Raw genomic sequence first — 22463 nt, 5'->3', positions numbered from 1 at the left:
CAAAATGTAGGGCTCCATGTGGGGCTTGATCTCACAAAACATGAGGTCATGACCTCAGCCAACATTGAGTCGGATGCTCATATGACTAAGTCTCCCAGGCACCTTTCTAGTGCTTTAAAAAGAACTTGCACATTTTTTAGATTATTTAACACATACACAAGGATTTAAATAGAACTAGCATTCATAGAAGAACGATTCTGAGTAGCACTCATGTAGGCATCATTTCTATAATATACTCCAAAAAATAATTATCTAACCTCTTTAGTTAGATTTGAGTTTGAGTCCAAGATCGGCTGCAGGCTACTCTCACTCTGAATTTTCTTATTTGTAAAATAGATACAATCATGCTTTTTTAAAAAAGTAATCTGTATGCCCAATGTGGGCATTGAACTCAACAACCTCGAGATCAAGTGTCACATGCTCTACCAGTTGAGCCAGCCAGGCTCTCCCTAATAATGCCTTTCTTAAGGGATTATAGTTCAAAGTAAATTTGACACTATAGGCAGAGGTTTAGGACCATTTCTGTTAGCCTCATGATTATAGTAGTGCTCCCGTATCTGCAGGGCACACTTTCCAAGAACCCCAGTGGATGCCTAAAACTGAACCCTATACATATGTGTTTTTTTCTATACATGCATACCTATGATAAAGTTTAATTTATAGATCAGGCACAGTGAGAGATTAACAACAATAACTAATAGTAAAAGAACAGTTACAACAATACATTGTGCTAAAGGCTATGTGAATGTGGTCTTCCCTCTCTTTCAAAATATCTTGTCCTGTACTCCCCCTTCTTGATATAGATAACTACATGAGAAAATGCCTACGTGATGAGATGAAGTGAGGTGAATGACACAGGCATTGTGATGTAACGTTAGGCTACTATTGACCTGACAGTCCTGCACCGTGTTTGAACATGGGTAACTGAAACCATGAAAAGTATGGATAAGGTGGTGGTGGTGAAGGATGGATATTGTACAATCGGGTGGCAGGCAATTCAGGAAACAGCCCATAGAATGTACCATTCCTAACTGCTTCCTGTCTCCTGGAGCGTAATAGACAAGGATTAACTTTTCTTTCCATGTATTTAGCAAATATTAATTTAGTACTATGCCGAGTGATGTGTAATACTTGGAAATATGAGGATGTATCGGAGAAACTGTATCCTGGAGCTTACAGTTTAGCAAAGGAATCAGACATTACACTATTACTTATGGTTGTGAAAAAGACAACATGGAAGAAGTACCGGTTGCTATGCATTGATCTGGCAACAATAGCAGTGCTAATAGAGGTAGCTAACATTTATGTAGTTCTTGCTGTAAGAGTCACTGCTCTAAGATCTTTCTATGTTAACTCATGTAATCCTCATTACACCCCTAAGGTAGGTACTGTTACTGTCCCACTTTACACTTGAGGAAACTAAGGCATGGGTTGGCCACATTGTAACTGCCACAGCCACACTGCTAATAAGTGGCAGAGCTAGAATTTAAACCTGGCCTCAGAGGTCACATTCTTTATAGTACTCTATAGTGTGGCTGTATAAGTCACTATAGTACTGGGGACCTAACCCAAGTACTGAGGGCTGTTGGGAGGCTTTTTAAAGAAGAGATACTTGAACTGAAATCTGAGAGTAAAAATTAAGCAAAGTTGAAGTAAGGGAAAGCATGAAAAAGTGCTGGGTTGGGAAGAACATGACTCATTAGAGGAACAGAGGGAGCCAGAGAGCCACAGATGGAGGGAAGAGTGAGGGAAGAGATCCTGTGAGAGGCAGGCAAGGCCGTGGTGAGGGGTCAGGATTGGGCCTGTTCTAGCGGCATAGGAGTTACAAACATGCTTGAAGTGGAGTGGCATGATGGGTTCTGTGCTTGAGCCCACAGAGGCTGCCAGGAGGACTGCCCTTCAGATGGATGAAGGAGACCGTACCCACCACTTCCCTAGGACTTCTTTCCAGTTTAAACCTCCCAGTCCCCTCCCACTTCCTCTTATGATTTGGTTCCCAGACCTTGGTGTATGCCATCATTGGAACTGTACGTAGAACTTTGGAATCGTTTGTGGAGTGTATTTAATAGTCATTTCCCCCCAAGGTTCAAGCACTGTCTTCCTGTTGGCTCTGACAATCATAGCCAGCACCCAGGCTCTGACGCCCACTCACTACCTCACCAAGCCAGATGTGGAGAGACTGAAAGCCTCACTGGACCGCCCCTTCACAAGTTTGGAAACTGCTTTCTACTCCATCGTGGGACTCAGCAGCCTTGGTGCCCAGGTGCCAGATGTAAAGGTAAGGCTACTTTTGTCTTGGCCTCATCCCTTGACTGTGTTCCTTTTGTGTACTTCAGAACTAACTCTTGCTCATTTGAGGAAGACCAAGGCAAATCCAATGTAAAAAATACTTATTTCCATCTGCCAGATCTTTTTTTTTTTTTTCTTAATGCCTAATGTATGTTTAGGACCATGCCAGGTGTTATAGTAGAATATAAAGAAGAGTGAGTCTTAGAAACTTGACATTTTACTTTAAACTTGACATTTTACCTCTAGAAACTGTTGCTATAGTTCTGAGTGAGACTGTACAATACCACATGGACTTCTTAAGTGCCCTGTACGTGTGACTCATAAATAATAAAGGAATTCAAGATGAGAGCATTCATATTTATTAAACACTGACACTGTATCAGGCAGTTTTGATTTTTTGTTTTTTTGGACCTTTGATGAGGAACATGCATCATGACTAAAACTTTACCTGGTTTTAGGAACAGTCTTAAGTGAATTTACATTTTATTTATTACAGTAGCATGGATAGCTAGGGTAAAGGGGTTAAGGCCAGGTTTCTCATATAAGCCTTGTGTTATTAGTTTTCTGTGGCTGCATAACAAATGACTATAAATTTAGTTATTTAAAACAGTATTCATCTATTAGCTGATAATTCTGTAGTGAGAAGTCCAGGCAGGTTTGTATGTGCTCTCTACTTAGTGTCACAGAAGGTCCAAGTAAAGGTGTTGGCCAAGGCTGGGCTCTTATCTGGAGGCTCTGGGGAAGAATGTGCTTCAGTTTTCTTCAGGTGATTGACAGAATGCATGCAGTTCTGTGCAGCCTTAAGTCTAAGATCCCCATTTTCTTGTGGGCTGTCAGGCAAGGGCTGCTCTGTTCCTCAAGGCGACCCACATTACTTCTCATGTTGTCCCCTCCCCATTTAAGTCAGTAATGTCATGTTGAGTTCTTACTCTTCAAATCTCTCTGATCTCTTCTGCTACCAGTTGGAGAAAACTTTGCTTTTAAAGACCTTTTTCGTCTAATAACCGTTTCCATCTTCCCCTCCCCCAGTACCTTTTACTTGTAGAACAAGCCAGATCAACTCATCCTGGAGAAGTTTCCACATTCTGCCTTTGGTTGATAGCATCTTCATACTGTTTTTGAACATACCTCCTTATCTCTTGTATTCCTGTAAACTGATGGTTAGCTCTTGAGGCTTACTTGTATTCAGGTCAATTTTCTTTTTTTTTTTTTTAATTTTTTTTTTTAACGTTTATTTATTTTTGAGACAGAGAGAGACAAAGCATGAACGGGGGAGGGTCAGAGAGAGGGAGACACAGAATCTGAAACAGGCTCCAGGCTCTGAGCTGTCAGCACAGAGCCCAACGCGGGGCTCGAACTCACGGACCGCGAGATCATGACCTGAGCCGAAGTCGGACGCTTAACCGACTGAGCCACCCAGGCGCCCCTCAGGTCAATTTTCTTGGCAAAAACATTTCATAGGTACTTCCTATGTGTACTTTCTATCAGTGGGTGTGTAACTAACATCTGGTTGTTTTAGTTATGATAAAGTTGGATCAGTGGATTCAGGTGTTGTCAGATTACCCTCTCTCTGTAAACAGTATCTAGTAGGGACTTGTTTTTGTAAAATCTCATCTGACAATATCTTTTAATTGGGAGTTTAGTCTATTTATATGTAACGTAACTATATTGTTTAGTTTAAGTCTACCATCTTGTTTTTTGATTAGCTGTTTTTTTCCTCCTTCCTTCCTGTCTTAGATTGAATAATTTTTTATAATTTAAGTTTATTTATTTATTTTGAAAGAGAGAGAGCATGGGAGGGGCAGAGAGAGGGAGAGAAAGAGAATCCTAAGCAGTCTCTGCACTGTCAACATGGAGTCCGATGCAGGGCTCAAATGCACGAACCGTAAAATCATGACCTGAGCCAAAACTAAGAGTTGGATGCTTAACCGACTGAGCCACCCAGGTGCCCTGGATTGAATTAATTTTTGATTATTCCATTTTATCTCTTCTGTTGGCTTTTTAGCTCTACTTATTATTTTAGTATTTGCTCTAGAGATTGTAATGTGCGTTTGAACTTCATCAATATACTTTGAATTACTATTTTGCTATGTCACGAATAACAAAAGAACCATATAACGAGATATTTCTATTTAAAATCCTGTCATTTGTGCTATCGTTTTCATACTATTTACTTTCTTTTAAGCATCACAGCTTTGTACTGTCTGTTGTCCAGTGTCTCAACTTCGTATATTTTTTTAGTTTTGTCATTGTTGACAGCAGGAGGTAACTTCAATGCCTTTAATTCTGCCACGGCCAGAACTGGTAGTCCCGGTTAATGTTTTGCAATTCATGGCAGTTGTTATTCTTTTTTTTCTTTTTTCTTTTTTGAAGTATAGTTGACCTACAATAACAGTTGTTATTCTTTTTGATGCTCAAAATGTCGCCTTTTAGCCAGTAGGCCAAAATGGCATTCTATGTGCATTTTTTGCTTGTTTTTATGTGATCTAGTAGGAGAGTTTGTGATGTCTTAGGCTTACTTTTACATTTCCTGCCCCACACTAAAATCAGTAACTGCTCTTGATTTATTGAATGCCTCCTGTGTGCTGGGTACATTGGATATATTAGCTTGAGTTAATTGTCTTAATTCTATGTGGTCAAAAATAGTATCCTGTAATAGAGGAGGAAATGGGAGCTCAGAAAGGTTAGGTAATTTGCCCGATGTCTGCCAGCCATCATCTGAATACTGTATGGCAGAAGTGTTGACAGACTATGGCCCCCAGAGTCAAATCCTGCTTTTGTAAATAAAGCTTTATTGAAACACAGCCATGCCCACTCTTGTAGCGGCTTTTGCACTTTAGCAGTAGAGTTGAGTAGTTACTGAAGAGACCGTCTGGCCTGAAAAGCCTAAAATATTTACTCTCTGGTCCTTTACAAACAGAAAGTTTGTTAATCCTGCTGTATGAGGTCCACACTCATTCGGGTTTCTTCCTGACAGCTAGCTCTTGTTTCCTGCCCAGTATTTCCTTCCTTAACATATGACTGTATTAAGGAGACAATTTTTCCTTGTGATCATACTGTTATAAACCCTCAAGGTGAATGTACTTCCTCGTAAAATTAGTTTTGCTCAAAAGAACGAGTGCAGGCATCGGTGCTAGTTAGCCCAAGTTTTTGATTCTGGCTCCACCTCTCTGTAAAATGGGAGTTATGATCCCTTCCTCACTGGATCATTATAAAGATAAAGTGAAATCCTATTAAGCCTAGTAAGTGTTCGGCCTACAAAAGGCCCTTCAGGTGGTAGTTATTATTATTATTATCATCATCGTCAATATTCTAAAAGTTTTGCTTCTATTTATAATTTGTTCAGGGGAGTTCAGACAATGCCTGGCACAGATACTGCAATGTACAGAGGGCTGCAGTCTGTAGAGGGCCTGGGGATGAGACAGAGCAGATTGGGAGACACAGAGTGAAACAGTCTTGCTATAAAACCTATAGAGGTTTTATATTGTGAGATATAGGAGACAAAATTGGAATATTAGGTTAATATTAAATTTTGGTGGATTTGAATGCAGGAAGAGCAGTTTCTACTGGTCATTTTCAAGCTTGTATGGAACTGTAGGATTCAGTCCAGGGAGATCATGGAAGAATGAGACACTTCCACGTTAGCTAGAGCAGTGCCTTTTTATCTGTCTCATGATTTGGGGTTCCACATGGATTTAGGTTGAACACATACTCCTAAAGGTGTTCTCTGGTGATGTCCAGAGTTTGAGGGGACGTTGGTCAGGGCTGAAGATGCAGACTGAAGCCATCTGGATGGCTGCAGTGCAGTGTGATATGGGGTAATTGCATAATTGGGCCAGCTATGGCTTTGTGTTTATAACACAGACTCTAAAGTCAGACTGCTTGGCTTCAAGTTCTTGACTTCAGAACTACATAGCTGAGTTAACTGTGCAGCTTACCAAACCTTTCAGAATCTGTTTTCTCATCTGTAAGATGGAGATAATAATAGTCCACTCACCACTCATAGTCTGTTAGGGTAGTTAACATGGTGATGGCATGGAGTATGTACTAAGTATTAGCTCTCAGCTCTATTATGTAGTAGTAGTGGGTGATGGACATCGATTGACATTTTTCTCGACTGTCATCCCCATTGCTTGATGGCTAATAAACAGAGGGTGTTCGACACATGGTTGTTGAATGAATTGTAAACGTTAGCTTATTAGAAATGGAAGCTCTCAAATGTGCCTGTTAACCAGAAGATAAATGGGTTAATCACACTTTGTTCTTCAAGTCGCTTGTGGAATGTGCTGCGGTGATTGTGTGATGTGCACATCGTAAGCAATGGAAGGTTCAAGCTAGCAAATTGCCCTATTAGATGTGCGCACTAAATAAGTCCACTGAGGACAGTCTCCCTTACTGCCACTTCCATGTGGTGATGTGTATCCTGCTCCATTGTTGTTGCTTTCAGCTGAGCAGAGAGAATGCCCTCAGCCCTGCTAGGTGCACTGAACTGGCTGCTCTCACAGGTAGATCCTTAGGGGAGATTTTGGTTATTTTGTCATAAGAGATTTTCCCAGCAAAACTGAGAGGAATGGGGTTTAATAAGAATATGAGTAGAAGGCAGTTGTAGGAACAACAGAATGTGGAATGAGAGTTAGTTTTAGGTGTTAGGAAGAGTGAACAATTTCATTTTAATAATCAGGTTCTATATATGTATAATTAAAAGCCATATGCACATGAGGGTCACCTGGGAGGCTCAATTCGTTGAGTGTCTGACTTTGGCTCAGGTCATGATCTCATGGTTCGTGAGTTCAAGCCCTGCATCGGGCTCTCTGCTATGTGCACAGAGCCTACTTCAGATCCTCTGTTCCTCCCTCTCTCTGCCCTTCCCCTGCTCGTTCTCTCTCCCTCAAAATAAATAAATAAACTTAAATAAAAATAATAAGCACATGAGAATGGTGGTTTTATAGATGTTACTGCTTAGCCTTCTTTAAGATTTAAGAATAATGAGAGTTGTTGTGTATTCACTATAATGAAAACATGAAGTAAATAGGTTACATATTATGGCAAAACTTGCGATGTAGTGTTTGAATGACTAAAATCAGGAAACATTAGGCAGTGTTTACAGGTTGTCAGACAATCACACACTTTCCCTGTCTGTAAAAAGGCGAAAATGGTACCTATCTTATAGGGTTGTTATGAGGATTAAATGAGTTGATTTGTATAAAGCGCTTAGCTTGGGCCGCCTGGGTGGTTTAGTTGGTTGAGTTCTGACTTCGGCTCACATCATGATTTCTTGGTTCGTGAGTTTGAGCCCCGCATCAGGTTCTCTGCTTGGGATCCTCTGTCTCACTGTCTCTGCCCCTTCCTCTCTCTCTCTCTCTCTCTCAAAAATAAACATTAAAAAAAAAAAAAAGAATAAAGTGCTTAGCTGAGTGTCTGGTACATGGTGAGTACATATGAAGGACAGGATGTTTGTACCATTCACCGAGTACTGAGTGCTTGTTGAGGGCCAGGTACTCAGCTGGTTGCTAGGGATAGCAGACAGTCAGACATTCCTTCAGGCAGTAATTATTTGTGGAGCATTTGCTATGTGCCAGGCATTATACTAAGTGCAGAAAAGATAACAGCTCATTACCTAGTGAAGGACAGGTACCACGATAGTGAGATCAGGTGCTGAGTACAAAAGGATGCATAGCATGTAGAAAGTCCCAGGCCCACGTGTTGTGTGGAGTTCAGCAGAGGGAGAAGCTCACTCACGCTGTCTGCTGAGAAAGCTCGCCATAAGCCCCAACCTTGTACAGGGGGGTTGCCATCTGTACTGGCTGCTGCACGATTCATTTAGTCATTTAACAGATATTTAGTGAATTCGTGCCATGTGCTTGGCACTGGGGATTCAGTGTTGAGCAGTGAAAGAAAGCTTCTGCCCTCTTGGAATGTATACTCTAATAGTGGAGATAGACATTAGTCATATAAGCAAATGTATACATGAATATTTGTAACAACGGTAAGTTTTACGAAGGTGAGGTATATAGTGTTTATTTTTATTTTTTATTAAAAAAAATTTTTTTTTAACGTCTATTTATTTCAAGAGAGAGAGACAGCGCGCGAGTGGAGGAGGGGCAGAGAGAGGCAGACACGGAATCCAAAGCAGGTTCCAGGCTCCGAGCTGTTAGCACAGAGCCTGACGCAGGGCTCAAACTCACGAACTGTGAGATTATGACCTGAGCCGAAGTTGAACGCTCAACCGACTGAGCCACCCAGGTGCCCCAAGAGATATATACTATTTATAAATAGGGGACTTTGACCTGGTCAGGGAAGGCTTTCCCAAGGAAATCTCTGAACTTAAATCTCACTCTGTATCCCTCTAAATTACAGCTCCTTGAGGGCAGGGACCTGTCCATTTTATTTGTTGTACATCTCCAGTTCCTAGAATAGCAGCTGGCATGTGGTAGGCACTCAGTAACTGTTTATTAAATGAAGGAAGGTATGACTGATCTGAATTCTAAAGGGAGAAGAAGAGTTAACGGGGACAGGGGAGGGAACTTTAGGCAGAAAGAATGGCATGTGCAAGGGACCTGTGTAGGCAGGGAGCAGATTACATTTGAGAGACTGACTGGAGGCCACATGTTAAGCAGACAGTGGGAGAGAGAGGAGTGCAGCCAGAGAGAAAGGCTGGAGCTAAGTCTAAGTGCCTTGGCAGCCACAGGAAAATTTTTGCTTTTTCTCTAAAGAGCAGTTGATTTTAAGCAGCAAGTATCACGATCCATTTTCATTTTGGAAAGGTTTCTTTCCTGTTCTATAGAAGACAGACTTTGGCAGGGGAATATGGGGCAACACTGAATGCAGAAGGGGTGCAAAAGATAATACCCGGGGACGCCTGGGTGGCTTAGTCATTTGGGCATCTGACTCTTGATTTCAGCTCAGGTCATGATCTCATGGTTCGTGGGATCGAGCCCTGCAATGGGCTCTGTGCTGCCAGCATGGTGACTGCTTGGGATTTCCTCTCTTCCTCTCTCTGTCTCTGTCCCTCCTCTGCATGCATGCGTGCTCTTTCTCTCAAAATAAATACACTTAAAAAAAAAAAAAAAGTTAACACCTGGACTTCCAGCGTTTGCTGCACAGGTAGATGTTGAGCTATTCTGTAAGACAGGAACATAGGTTTGTGCAGGCAAGTTCATGAATTTGGTCTTAAACCTGTTGAGTTTGAAATGCCTTTGAGTCCTGTAAATGGCCATTGAGAGAAGTCTGGGTTGGGGGTAAAAATCTTGAGAATATCTGCATAAAAGTTCTGGATGAAGCCGTGGGCATGAGTGAGATTGCCTTGGGAGAGAGAGGATGGATGAGAAGTGGGCCTAGGAGTTGAAAAACTCCAGCGTTGAAAGGTCAGGTAGAAGAGGATGAAAGTAAGGAGCTCCTGTGAGAAGTAGGACAAGAGCCAGGAGAGTGCTGGAGAATCCTGGAAGCAAAGGGAGGCGAATGTTTCAGAATAAGGAAGTGATCAGTTCTGTCCAGTGTTGAGGGAGTGAGCACTGGAAAGTCTCTTTTGGCTTTTCCGACTTGGAAACTCACTGGTAGCGGAGAGAAGGTAGCAGCTGGGGGGAGAGAAGGATCAAGAAAAGTTTATTTAAAAAAAATGTTTATTTATTTATTTTGAGAGAGAGAGAGAGAAAGAGAACCTGAGCTGGGGAGGGGCAGAGAGAGAATCCCAAGCAGGCTCTGCGCTAACAGCGTGGAGCCCAAGGAGGGGCTCAGTCCCCACGAACTGTGAAATCGAACTGTGAAATTGTGACCTGAGCCAGAATCAAGAGTTGGGCACTTAACCGACTGAACCACCCAGGCGCCCCCAAGGAAAGTTTTTTGTTTTTTTTTTTAATTTTTAATTTTTGAGACAAAGAGAGACAGAGCATGAATGGGGGAGGGGCAGAGAGAGAGGGAGACACAGAATCGGAAGCAGGTTCCAGGCTCTGAGCCATCAGCCCAGAGCCCGACGCGGGGCTCGAACTCACGGACCGCGAGATCGTGATCTGAGTCGAAGTCGGATGCTTAACCGATTGAGCCACCCAGGTGCCCCAAGTAAAGTTTATTTTAAAAGAAGTCTTGGTGACTTCTGGGTGACTCAGTCTCTTGAGCATCCGACTTTGGCTCAGGTCATGATCTCTCAGTTTGTGGGTTTGAGCCCTGCATCGGGCTCTGCACTGGCGGTACTGAGCCTGCTTGGGTCTCTGTCTCTCTCTCCCCCTGCCCCACTTGCTCTCTCTCAAAGTAAATAAATAAACTTCAAAAAATAAAATAAAATAAAGTAAAAGAAGTCTTGAATTTTGTTAATATGTCAGGAGTTACCAATTGAGAGGGAGAAGTTTAGCTGACAAGTTGAATGAGATGAATGGGCTTCCAGATGGAGAGAACTGCTCACACTAATCTGGAGGCTTAAAAGTGCTTATGTTTTGGGAGCAGTGAGTCGGTTGTCCGGGACAGCCAGAACAGAGGTGCGGGGGGAAGTGTGGTAAGAGGTATGTATGAAAAAGGTGAGCCCAAGGGGCGCCTCGGTGACTCAGTCAGTTAAGTGTCCAACTCTTGATTTCAGCCCAGGTCATAATTTCATGGTTCGTGAGTTCAAGTTCCACAGCGGGCTCCATGTTGACAGTGCCGACAGTGTGGAGCCTGCTTGAGGTTCTCTCATTCCCTCTCTCTCTCCCTCCCCTGCTCATGCTCGCTCCCTCTCTCTCTCAAAATAAATAATATATATGTACATACACACATACATATATATGTGTGTATATATATGTATTATATATATATAATATATAATATAGTATATATATTATATATATATAATACATATATGTATATATGTGTATATATATGTAGTATATATTGTATATATACACATATATATATAATTTTTTTTTTAAGAGGAAAAGGTGGGCCCCGTTACAAAGGACCTGGTGTGGGAGCTCTTGCCTTGGAATGCCTCTATATCACAACACGGTGACGAAGTCTGGCGAGATTACAGAGTGTGGTGTGAGAGGAGTTCAGAGTAGTTGGGAGATGTTAATGGTGAAAATAAGGGAGAGGTAAGGGCAGATGAGAGAGATTTAGCTATCTTTTCTTGGTTCCTGATTCCGTTCAGGGAGTTGTAGGGAAGAATGGGTAGAGAAAAGCACTGATGTTCTTTGCTCAGGAGGATGTTTAGATAATTGGGAGTATTAATATAGGGCATAGAAGGTTAGAGAGGAGCAGATAGGGAGTGGACACTTAGGGGACGATTTGCAGGCCTCAGTTGGGAAAACGAATGTAGGATGAGGACAGCTCAAGTCAGAGTTACAAACCCTTGGAAGTGGCCAGCTGAAGCCTCAGCATTGGGTGGTCTTCCAAGAGTCCAGGGTGTGTTTCCAGAGGTCTTCTGGCACTTCTGCTGCTGCTGTTAAAACCTAGTACACATTGGGAGCTTAAAAGCCACTGACTGCTGGGACTGTTTACCTTCATTTGCCTGTACAAAGAATTAGGGAATTGGCACAATGCTGGTTTTCCTACAGGACAAATAATTTTTCACTAGAGATGAAAAACCTTGAGAGACAGAGGTTGTATGTAGCTCAAACTATGGAGCCAGGCTGCCTGGGTTTGAATTCCAGCTCCTCCATTAAGAGCTGAGTGACCTTGGACAAGTCACTTTGCCTCTCTGATGACTCAGGTTTCTTGTCTGTAAACTTAAGAGGAGGACCTAATACTTAAGGAGAAATGCACATAAAACACTTAGAACAATGTTGACACATTTTAAGTGCTCAAAAAGTGGTAGCAGTGACCATAATCCTTGGTGGGGGGGGGGGGGGGGGTCTTGGATGCTGTTGTTCTATTGTTAAAGCACCAGATGGCGATAAAGTACTTGTGTCCTGAAGGATTCCTTGAGTAGATTGTTTTCTTTTTCAGATCCCTAATTTGTGCAGTGTGAAGTATTTCTTTGTGTGTTTTTTTTCTTCTCGAACTTCTGGTTGAAACCCATTTGTTTTGAGACTCTTATTTAACTTCTTTCATAAAATTTAAAAATAGATTTTTGGTTAAAGTAGCACACACACACAGGAAAAAATCAGATAATACAGCACAACTGTTAGTGAAAAGCATCAAACCATTACGTGGCCCACCTTGTTCTACACCCTGTCTTACTCCTCAGAAGCACCCACTTCTAACTGGTTTTATTGCCACTTAATTTTGAATAGCTGAATTTTATGTTACCTCCATCAAAATATTTAGCAATGTAACTATTAGTATTCCTTGTGGTTTGATACAGTGAGAATAGCATGAGTTTTATTATGTGCCTACTTTGTGACAGACACTATGATTGGGGTTCATCCAAGTTTTTGCTCTTCAGTAACTGGTCACTGGGGGAGGTAGTTAGTACAGTGTGGTAAGCACTTTGGGGGAGCATTTGGGAGGGAAGGCCCTGGCCTAACCTGGGATGAATGTCCGTAAATGCTTTCTGGAAGAGGTGACATCTGAACAGAGATGAAGATAAGACCTGGTTGGGCAGACTGGAGGGACAAGGGAAGGGTGCTCCCAGCCGGGGTAGTAGCAGGGTCACATACATACCAAGGCGAGATCATAGTGTCTCTGGGTAGCTGCAGCACGCTGGAGGGTAAGACTTTGGAGTCGGAGGTGGTGTGGTGGTAAAGCTGGCACTGAAAGTGCCAATCACGGGGGCATTTTATGCTGTATCAGAAACTTCGGCTCTTTTTCTGAGGATAATATGGAACCACCCAAGGGTTTTGATAGCAGAGTAAAATGGTTACATTTGTATTTTGTGAAGACCACCCTTGAAGCAGTCAGTATGCAGAATGAACTGTATGGCTTGAGGCCAGTTAGGAGATGATTAAAACAGACTAGGTGACAAATGGCAAGTACCTGAAATAAGGCAATGAGGGAAGCCAGAGGATGGGGATTGGGTTGGAAAAATGAAAGGAGATAGGGTCACCAGGCTTGTAGGGTAACGGAAAAGTCGAGAATGATTCCTAGGTTTCTGCTTCAGGTGGTAGGGTATGTGGTGGTGCCTGTACATGAGCTGGAAGGTCCAGGTGAAGAAATAGAAGGTTTCAAGCTCATTTTAGATGTGTTGAACCTGACTTAACTTTGGAGACATCTAAGTGGAGACCCTAGTACAGTTAGAATCGGTGGAGACGTTGCCATTTTGTTGCTTTGTCACCTTCATCAGGTGACTTACCAACTCTAAGCTTAGTTTCTTTTCCTGTCAAATGGGAATGGTAATCTCTACCATAGGGTCCTTATGTTCATTAAAAGGAAGAGCATCATTAACACCCAGCACAGGTTATGGCCACAGCAGGTGATCAGTGAAAATTTTTTTTTTTTTTCTCTTTTTTCTTTTTTCTTAGGCTTCAGAAGGACGAGAGTACTTTAGGTTTGTTGCTCTTGATATGAAGTCTACAGTGTTGTGTAATACAGTGTTCTATGGAAAATACCTGCTTAAAACACAAAATCTTGTATAGTTCATACTTTTAGCCATCACAGATTGCTTAGCATTTTGTCCTCAAAAAACATGTATGCTTTCCCAGTCACTGTGTATATTGCCACTTATCATTGACTTTCCCTCCTATTTAGAAAGCGTGCGCCTTCCTTAAGTCAAACCTTGATCCAGGCAATGTGGATTCCCTTTTCTATGCTGCCCAGTCCAGCCAGGCCCTCTCAGGGTGTGAGGTGAGTCCAGCTTCTACGTTTCTATATGCTTTACACTGTAATGTGTATTTTTAAAGGGGGAGGGTCATGTCAGATTAATTTTTTTTTTTTTAACAATAAGGATCCATTAGTGTGGGTGGGAATTCCATTCTTGTGATTTTATTTTTCTTGAGGAAATGGAGTTTATTTTTTTCTCCGAGTTTTCACTTTTCATGGCTTTTCAATAATTTTTCCTGTAGTTGCCTCTCTTCTGGGAAGCCTAGATTTTTCTCTCCAACTCCCTTTAACTTTTAAAAATGTTCAGAGTAAAAGAAGAATGTCCCCATGCCAGATTTCTGGAAATCCGTTTCATTGAACATAGGAGAACCATACAAATAGACAAGTGACTTGCCAGAATCTTTTAAAGTGTTATGCTGAGTTCCTACAGACATTGAATTCTGGTGTCCGAGCAGTTGAGGAGGGACAACCATGTGCTAGCTGGGTGGTATGACTTCGGCGGTCTCTCTGTGTGTTGTTTGCCACAAGCTACCAGCACCTGTTCTAAACTCTATGTCTGCCAATCCTTTCTTAGATCTCTATTTCAAATGAGACCAAAGATCTGCTTCTGGCAGCTGTCAGTGAAGACTCATCCGTTACCCAGATCTACCATGCAGTGGCAGCCCTAAGTGGCTTTGGCCTTCCCTTGGCTTCCCAAGAAGCACTCGGTGCCCTTACCGCTCGCCTCAGCAAGGAAGAGACTGTGTTAGCGTAAGTCACCATGTCGAGCACTTTTCAGACTTCATTTGTGTCAGAGACTGTCCTGAGAGGGTTCGTCCGCTGATTTCAGCACATGTTTTCTGGGCATCTACTATGTGCCATGTGCTCTGCCAGGCGCTGCAGACACGATATTAAATTAAGACAGGGAAGGTCCCTGTCTTGGTGGACTCATCTGGACACCGTGTTCCTCAAGATACTGAGTCAGAATATAAACACACTGCCATATAAAGACAGAATTGCTTCAGGGGCACCTGGGTGGCTCAGTCGGTTAAGTGTCCGACTTCAGTTCAGGTCATGATCTGAGTTTGTGAGTTCAAGCCCCACATCAGACTCTGTGCTGACAGCTCGGAGCCTGGAGCCTGCTTCGGATTCTGTGTCTCCCTCTCTGTCTGTGTCCCTCCCCTACTTGTGCTCACTCTCTCTCAAAAGTAAGTAAATAAACAAACATTAAAAAATTTTTTTAAAATAAAAAATTAAAAAAAGAGAATTGCTTTTGAGGTTAGAGGCTGAAGCAGGGGAGGAGATAACCGAGGGAAAGTGAGGCCAACAAGCCACGTGCATCTTTGTTGAGGTTTGGCTTGGGCACAGTGAGCTGTTGGCAGTGGAGGCCCTGCACTGGAGGAGGGCTTATAGGATCCCTTGAAGCTGTGACAGACAACATCTGCTGGGAGAAGTGTGTGCTCAGAGGAGAGAGCATTCTAGGAATCAGACTCTACTACTCTGCAAAAGCTTAGGTGAAGGAGAAGCACTTATAGGAAAGGAACTCTGAGCAACTTTCCTGTTTATTATAAATTAATGTTTTAACGGACTTGAGGATGTTTACTAAACTTTTTTTTTGTCATTAGTGAAATGCATTTAAAAATTTTTTTTCATGTTTATTTTTGAGAGAGACAGAGACAGAGTGCGAACGAGGGAGGGACGGCAGAGAGAGAGGGAGACACAGAATCCGAAGCTGGCTCCGGGCTTTGAGCTGTCAGCATAGAGCTCGACTCGGGACTTGAACTCATGAACTGTGAGATCATGACCTGAGCCAAAGTTGGACACTTAACCGACTGAGCCACCTAGGTGCCCTGATTAGGGAAATGCATTTTAAAGTTTATTTACTTATTTTTGAGAGAGACAGAGACAACGTGAGCAGGAGAGAAACAGAGAAAGGGCGGGGGGGGGGGAGGGAGAGAGGAAGAGAGAGAGAGAGAGAGAGAGAGAGAGAGAGAGAGAGAGAGAGAGAGAGAGAATCCCGAGCAGGCTCTGCCCTGTCAGCACAGAGCCCTGTGTGGAGCTCGAACACACGAAACCATGAGATCATGACCTGAACCGAAACCAGGGCGCCCAGGATATTTATTAAAGTTAAAAGTGATTCTATGTGTAGTTTTTTTCTTTAACACTGAAATTCCCCACTTATAACAGTACATGTATTTTTTGTTTTGTATTTGTCCCCCATTCAGTTGCAACCCCTGAAAGGAGGGGGAGCACCTGGCCTCTTGTTATTTGTTTAGCAAGATGTTGGTGACACCAGTTCCCTATTGCAGATAGTTCAGTTGTTTCCCAGATTTTTGGGTTTTTTGTTTGTTTGTTTGTTTTTGTGGGGAGGGGGTAAGATCAAAATGTTTTTAAACTTGAAATTTTGTTAAGGGCAGGGCTCACAGTCAGTTGACATTCTCTCTCACTCACACCCTGTTCATTTGCACACGGTCAGTAAGTAATCAGTGACTTTGGGGCTACTTTTCCCAGGGCTGACGTCTTGTACACACTTTGTCCAGTGCTTGGCCCTGCAGTCCTTTGCTTTCAGGTCACATTATTTTGATCTCCTCTCATAATCCCTTGGGAGAAATCCCCAGGGATCCCCAGTGAGATCCATAGTATCATGTCCAGATATCCCTGTCATCAGTGCCTCAGTCTGGTGCCATCTTCTACAGCAAAACTTTCCTTTTCCCTCCAAGCAAAAAAGAAAGTTTCCCTCCTCAAAATCCCAGAACAGGAAAAAATACAAAGAAAGTACATCTATTTTGGAGTCAGTTATACTTGGTTATATGGTTATACTTTGAACACCAGCTCTGTTCCTTTCTTGCTCTGACTTTGGGTTAGTTACTAACTTCCCTGAGCCGCATCTATAAAATGAGCCCAATAATCCTTACATCATAGAATAAATGTCAGGATTAAATGAGATAATGCATGTGAAGGAGCTCTTGCAGTGCTCAGTTCTTAGTGGGCTTGCACCAAAAGCTCCTTCTCTAGAGCATTTCCTTCTTAGTCTCTTTCTTAGGAAGCTGGTTACTTCCTCGGTTTTCTGTAGTTCTTTCTCTTTTAGATTGTAAGCTTCTTTATTTGTGGTGTGCACACAGCATGGTGCATGGGAGGTGCCCAACAAAGAGTTTATAAAGGCTGAAATTGTACTTTGATGTTTCTGTTTTCTTGTAGAAAGCGTGCAGGTAGAAAGAGCATGTGCTTGGGATCGAGGAGAACTATGTTCAAATCCAGACTCTTCTACTTAATATCTTTGTGACCAACACCAAGAGCTTCAACCCCCTTAAACCTCAGTGTTTTCATATGTAAAACAGAGAGAGCGGTATCTGTCTCATAGGGTTATTGTGAAGATCAAACTGGCAGGGTGCCTTATATAACATTACTACTGACTTGCCCTGTGTAAGGAAATTGGATCTAAATTAGGACTTGTAAATGGGTCATCTACATTTAAGTGGACTTATTCTAGGATATGAATGTTCATAAACTTGTCTAGAATGGAGAAAAAAAAATTGTAGGTTTGAAGGAACCATCTGAAAAGATGCCATTGTGGTGTCCTATAACCTAATTTCTTTAAATCATTTGCTGTATATTAGCAAGACAAGATCGGCTTTCTTAGTGTTTGAAAAAGTACTTCAGAGGGAAAGAAATTGCTGACTGGGGAATAAGTAATTAAAGCCAGTGACAAAACTTTTCAAAAGCTAAGTGGATTAATTTCAGTCTAAAAACTTCTGAAGTTGTTACCAGCATGACACTCACTCGTTCTAAAGAAGAGAAAAATGATACCTTAATTGAAAAGTTCTTTCTTGGCTGTCTTAGCAACCTTTTCTGGCCTCAGCATTTATCACGGGCAGATGTGGGATTTTATCTTGTTTGGAAATTCAGGTTTCGTTTTCTCTAGTGCTTTTTAACAACAAAGATCCCATGGGAGTCATTGAATACTCTGGGGCTTTCCTGTCCATGGACTGTAACTCCCCTATTTTCCAACTTGTCATCTTAATGGAATTAATTTTCCATAGAGGGAATCTAAATTGTTATGATCTCAATGAAAGCAGATAAATTCTCTCTCTACATTCCCCAACACATTGACCTGATTGATAAATGGTGGTTTTATATAAAGGCCCAGTCGTGTCTTGGGAAATAGGTAACTATTCTGGGGTTGAGTAGCAGTGGCTTAACCACCAGGGGTCCTCAGCTTTATGCATTCTAGAAAAGCAGCATTTATATTTTCCAGGTTATCTGCACTAAGAGAATAGAATCTAATAAAAAAATCTTATGCATACATACCTTTCACATTCTGCCTTGAAAGTTTGTCTTACAGGAATATATTCATGAGTGGATAAAACTACATGAATAAGGCATAAAAACAATGAAGTACTGATACATGCTACAACATAAGTGAGCCCTGAAAACATGCTAAGGGAAAGTATAAGGAACCAAATACAGGTTACATGTTATCTGATTCCATTTACATGAAATATCCAGAATAGGTAAATCCATAGAGACAGATGCAGATTGGCGTTTACCAGGGGCTGTGCCCATTAAGCTGGGAAGCAAGTGCTTAATGGGTACGGGGTTATCTTTTAGACTGATGGGAATGTTTTGGAACTAGACAGAAGTAGTGATTGTACAACATTGCGAGATACATACTAAATACCACTGAATTGTTCACTTTTCAAATGGTTAGTTTTCTAATGTAAATTTCACTTCAATTTAAAAATATTTAGAGAGATGAGTAAGGGCTATCTGTTACAGCATTGTATGACTTAGGACAACATAAATGTTTATCACCTGGAGATTGAGTAAATTCTGGTACATCTAAACAGTACGTACTATGTCATGGTTAATAAGAATGAAGTACATTTATATGTACTCATGTGGAAAGTTGTCTACAACGTATCATTAAACTAAAAATAAGTTGGAGAACAATTATCTTTTAGGAGTAGGTATTATAGGAATTTTAACTTTCTTCTTTAGTAATGTATTGCTTGAAGTTCTGACAAATATGTACTTTTATAATCAGAAATAAATGGTAGGAAAAGAAAAAGGGAATACATTCTGGTTTCAGAACTGAATTCCTTTTATCTTATTTAATGCCTGAAGGATTAAGTGACTTTCAGGTCTCCCAGCAGGGTGATGATAGCACAAGTATTGAACATTCAACATGTGTTTCCTGAAGCCTTCTTGTTTATAACACATTCATCTGGTTTGCTCCAAATTCTACCCAACAATCTGCATATGTAGATTCTATAATATTCTTTGGTCTTAGAGTAAGAAAAGTAGAAAGTTAACAGGCAGCTAAGTTCTGCCTAGCACAGTTTCTTGTACAACATACAGCTTGGTTGAATTCAATTCTGTTCTCCTGAAGAGCGTATCTCTTTTAAAACTAAGTAAGTCTTAGTCTCAGTGTTCTGTGTGTGATGACACTAGGAGCAAAACATATTTTCAGAGGAGAGTGAACCTGTGCTCCCTCTCTTCCCTGTGCCCACGGTACTTATTTCAGGTCATGTTGCCTGGACTGCCTTCTCTTGCTGTTATGATCTTTGTAATATGATGTCCTTTCCCAACTGGATTATGATTAAGTTCCTTAAAGACTGAGACTGTGTTATACTTGTAAAGAACAGGAGAGGGGTATTCTTGAAAGTGTCCCAATATAGGAAAGAGTGAGTAGATAAACGGAGATTTGCCATTCATTGGGGTTGTACTCTTTATCTTCCAGAACGGTCCAGGCTCTGCAGACAGCATCCCACCTGTCCCAGCAGGCTGACTTGAGGAGCATTGTGGAGGAGATTGAGGTGTGAATTTATTTTGCCAAATGAATTTCGCAGCTCCTGTCTTTGAAACCCTTTAGAAGAGTCTTGCAGAGAGACATGCATGGTTTATTTTGGCCAGTTACATTTCTTTTCATATCCATGGCACACTTATGTTCTTTGTATCAGAGCAATATGTCCTAGGAGATATTTGTTCAGGTAGGATAGCTACACCATCAATAAGGCAACAGACTACTTTTGCAGCCTTTTGTAGGTATAGGTTCATAGTCCACAGATTTTAGAGCCTAACAAACCTCAAATTCAGATATTTTTTAATGCTACTCATTACTTTGTAATCTCAGGCAAATTTTTAATGTCTGAGCCTCAATTCCTTGTATGGGGTTGTAGGAACAAGTGAGGTTCTCAAGTCCCTAGTACATAATAAGTGCTCAGCAAGTGGTCACTGTGTTTTTATTACTCCATCCTTTCCTTTACCTAGGACCTCCTGCTGCTCAGAGCCTACTCTCATGGACTGCATAGTCAGTGATGACAGGCAGTCCACACAGTGTCATCACTGGGTGCCCCACCCAGTGTGGGCACATTAGCTGCCCCCTCATATTGCCCAGAAGAGGTATATGTCTCTGTTCATCCTTTAGAGCATTGAATAAGAGAAATGCTCTGCTCTGTAGGTTGTATCCAAAAGGATGGCCATGGGATCCGCCTGTGTCACGATGCTTCCTGGGTGCACTGCGGCCTGGCCCACTGGCCCTCTGCCCAGAGCAGGGCTTAGGCTTGAGTATAGGGGTCAGGGAAGGAACACTCCCAGGGCTGCAGCAGATACTGTTCTCTTCAGATGCCTGTGTGATATTCTTCACTCTGTGCCTAAGCATCTTAATTGAGAAAGTGCTAAATGTCAGAGGTGTTCTTCAGATTTGGAGTGTGATTTCTCAAAACTGTCTGCTCGGGGCGACAGGTTTGTTCATCTTGTTTCTGTTACCACTTGACTTCCAACATGTGTCCATTTTGTTGTGACAGGATCTTGTTGCTCGCCTGGATGAACTGGGAGGTGTGTATCTCCAGTTTGAAGAAGGACTGGAAACAACAGCATTATTCGTGGCTGCCACTTACAAGCTCATGGACCACGTGGGGACTGAGCCATCCATTAAGGAGGTACCTGATAATTCTCAAGCATGAAAGCCAAAGGGGTTGTTGACTTTATCTGCTAAGAACAGCTTTTTTCAGAGGGGGCTGTGTAGTTAGCCTCGGGACGTAGTCACCCAGTGTCTTGAGTTAGGCATTGAAAATGAGAAACAGAAAGATGTAATGCCTGTCCTCAAGAAACTGGTTGTCAGTGGGATGGACATGTAAACAAATTGTCACGCTTGCGTTATTTTAATTTTTTATTGTTTTTTTTTTTTCTCACAACACTTAACAGTTTATAAAGCATTTTTATGTGTGGCTCATTTGATCACCATAGGAAATCTGTGAGTAATATGCTCAGTCAGATTTGGTCCCTCTCTAGAGTGGCAACGTGACATGTGTGAGGACACACAGATAATAGGTGGGAGAGATGCCTCTAAACCAGGTCTCCCCATGCTACAGGCTCTCTCCTTCCCATGTGTTATGAAATGGATGTCCAGCTTTCTTGTTCCTGTACTGCAAAACTGCCTCTTCTGCCTCCCACCTCAGCCTCAGCAGTGGCTAAATGGCTAAATCTTAGCTAATCTTTGCCGATTGACATAGTTTTCTGAGAGGCATATGTTTCTACAGACATCTACCAAGAGTTAATTCTTCTTTTTTCTTTGTTTGTTTGTTTTTTTCAAGAGGAACTGGTTAACCTGCAAGAACCTTCGGCGGGAATGTGTGTGGGAAATCTTTTTTGAGTTGGGCCCTCTTTGTACCCCTTGTTTGTGAGAAGGTTACCAACCCTTAACTACAGGATTTAAAATACAAGATGCTGTTGTTTTCATTTTAGGAGAAGAGATCTGGGTTCCAAGTTAGAACTTTCATTTCTTTTAAGCATTTTGAGTTCTGTGCTGAGTTTCTTCAAGTAAATAGTAAATACTTATCTGCATTGGGTAATTTGAATTAATTTTATATTTTCTCTGGAGGATATGACCTAATAATTTATTCATGTGTTAGCATTCTTCTGTTGTCTTTTGTTTACCCTAAGTGTAGAAGGTCTGGAGATCCCATACTCTCTTAATTTCTATGACGGGTGAAAGTGCAGGAATGTGGGTCTTATGGTACAAATCATTAAGGAACTCTCCTGTACACAGCAGAGTAGATGAATTGGCAATATACTACATATACAACTTAAACTTTTTCTTGCTTTATTCCCAAGCTTCTATTCACCAGGTATTTTGGCTGGAGTAATTTTGCTGTCACTGCTTTTGACATAACCATTCTGGTGAACAGTCCTCCATTTTAACATGTCAACAGCCTAGTGATGGAAAAATGTAATTGGTACAATTAAAGAAAATTATTTCATGTCGACTGTGAATAACACTGTCGGGAACAAGGGAGCTCTTTTGTTAGATTGTAGATTTTAAAAAACAAAACTGATTGAAGTGAAAAATGTTTCCTCTTAAGCACACAGCCTCCAGAATTTTAATAATGCCTTTTAGGTTCCACATTTTTAAAAAACTGCTTTCACTTTTCTCCTCTAAACAGCCCATTAGTTCTTAATGGAAAGTTATTTTAGTTTGTTTCTAATGTATATGTTGGTTATAAGGTTTGGTCTTATGAATTCAAACTTAGCCC

The 22463-nt window shown here is 41.6% G+C and overlaps 1 protein-coding gene across 1 annotated transcript in view; it reads left to right on the top strand.

Moving 5' to 3' along the window:
* Positions 1 to 22463, top strand: part of RPN2 (ribophorin II) — a 61311-nt gene that overhangs the window by 2354 nt on the left and 36494 nt on the right. The window contains exons 2-6 of the mRNA XM_047068671.1: positions 2085 to 2278; positions 13879 to 13974; positions 14525 to 14700; positions 19670 to 19745; positions 20736 to 20870. Of these exons, the coding sequence (XP_046924627.1) occupies positions 2085 to 2278; positions 13879 to 13974; positions 14525 to 14700; positions 19670 to 19745; positions 20736 to 20870 (677 nt within the window). The remainder of the gene's footprint in view (positions 1 to 2084; positions 2279 to 13878; positions 13975 to 14524; positions 14701 to 19669; positions 19746 to 20735; positions 20871 to 22463) is intronic.

This window comes from Lynx rufus, unplaced genomic scaffold (genome assembly GCF_022079265.1).
Source record: "Lynx rufus isolate CCGP_SWC_20201006 ecotype Redwood Valley unplaced genomic scaffold, mLynRuf1.p SCAF_8, whole genome shotgun sequence".
NCBI classification, from domain to species: Eukaryota; Metazoa; Chordata; class Mammalia; order Carnivora; family Felidae; genus Lynx; species Lynx rufus.
This window is presented reverse-complemented; position numbering and strand designations above follow the sequence as displayed.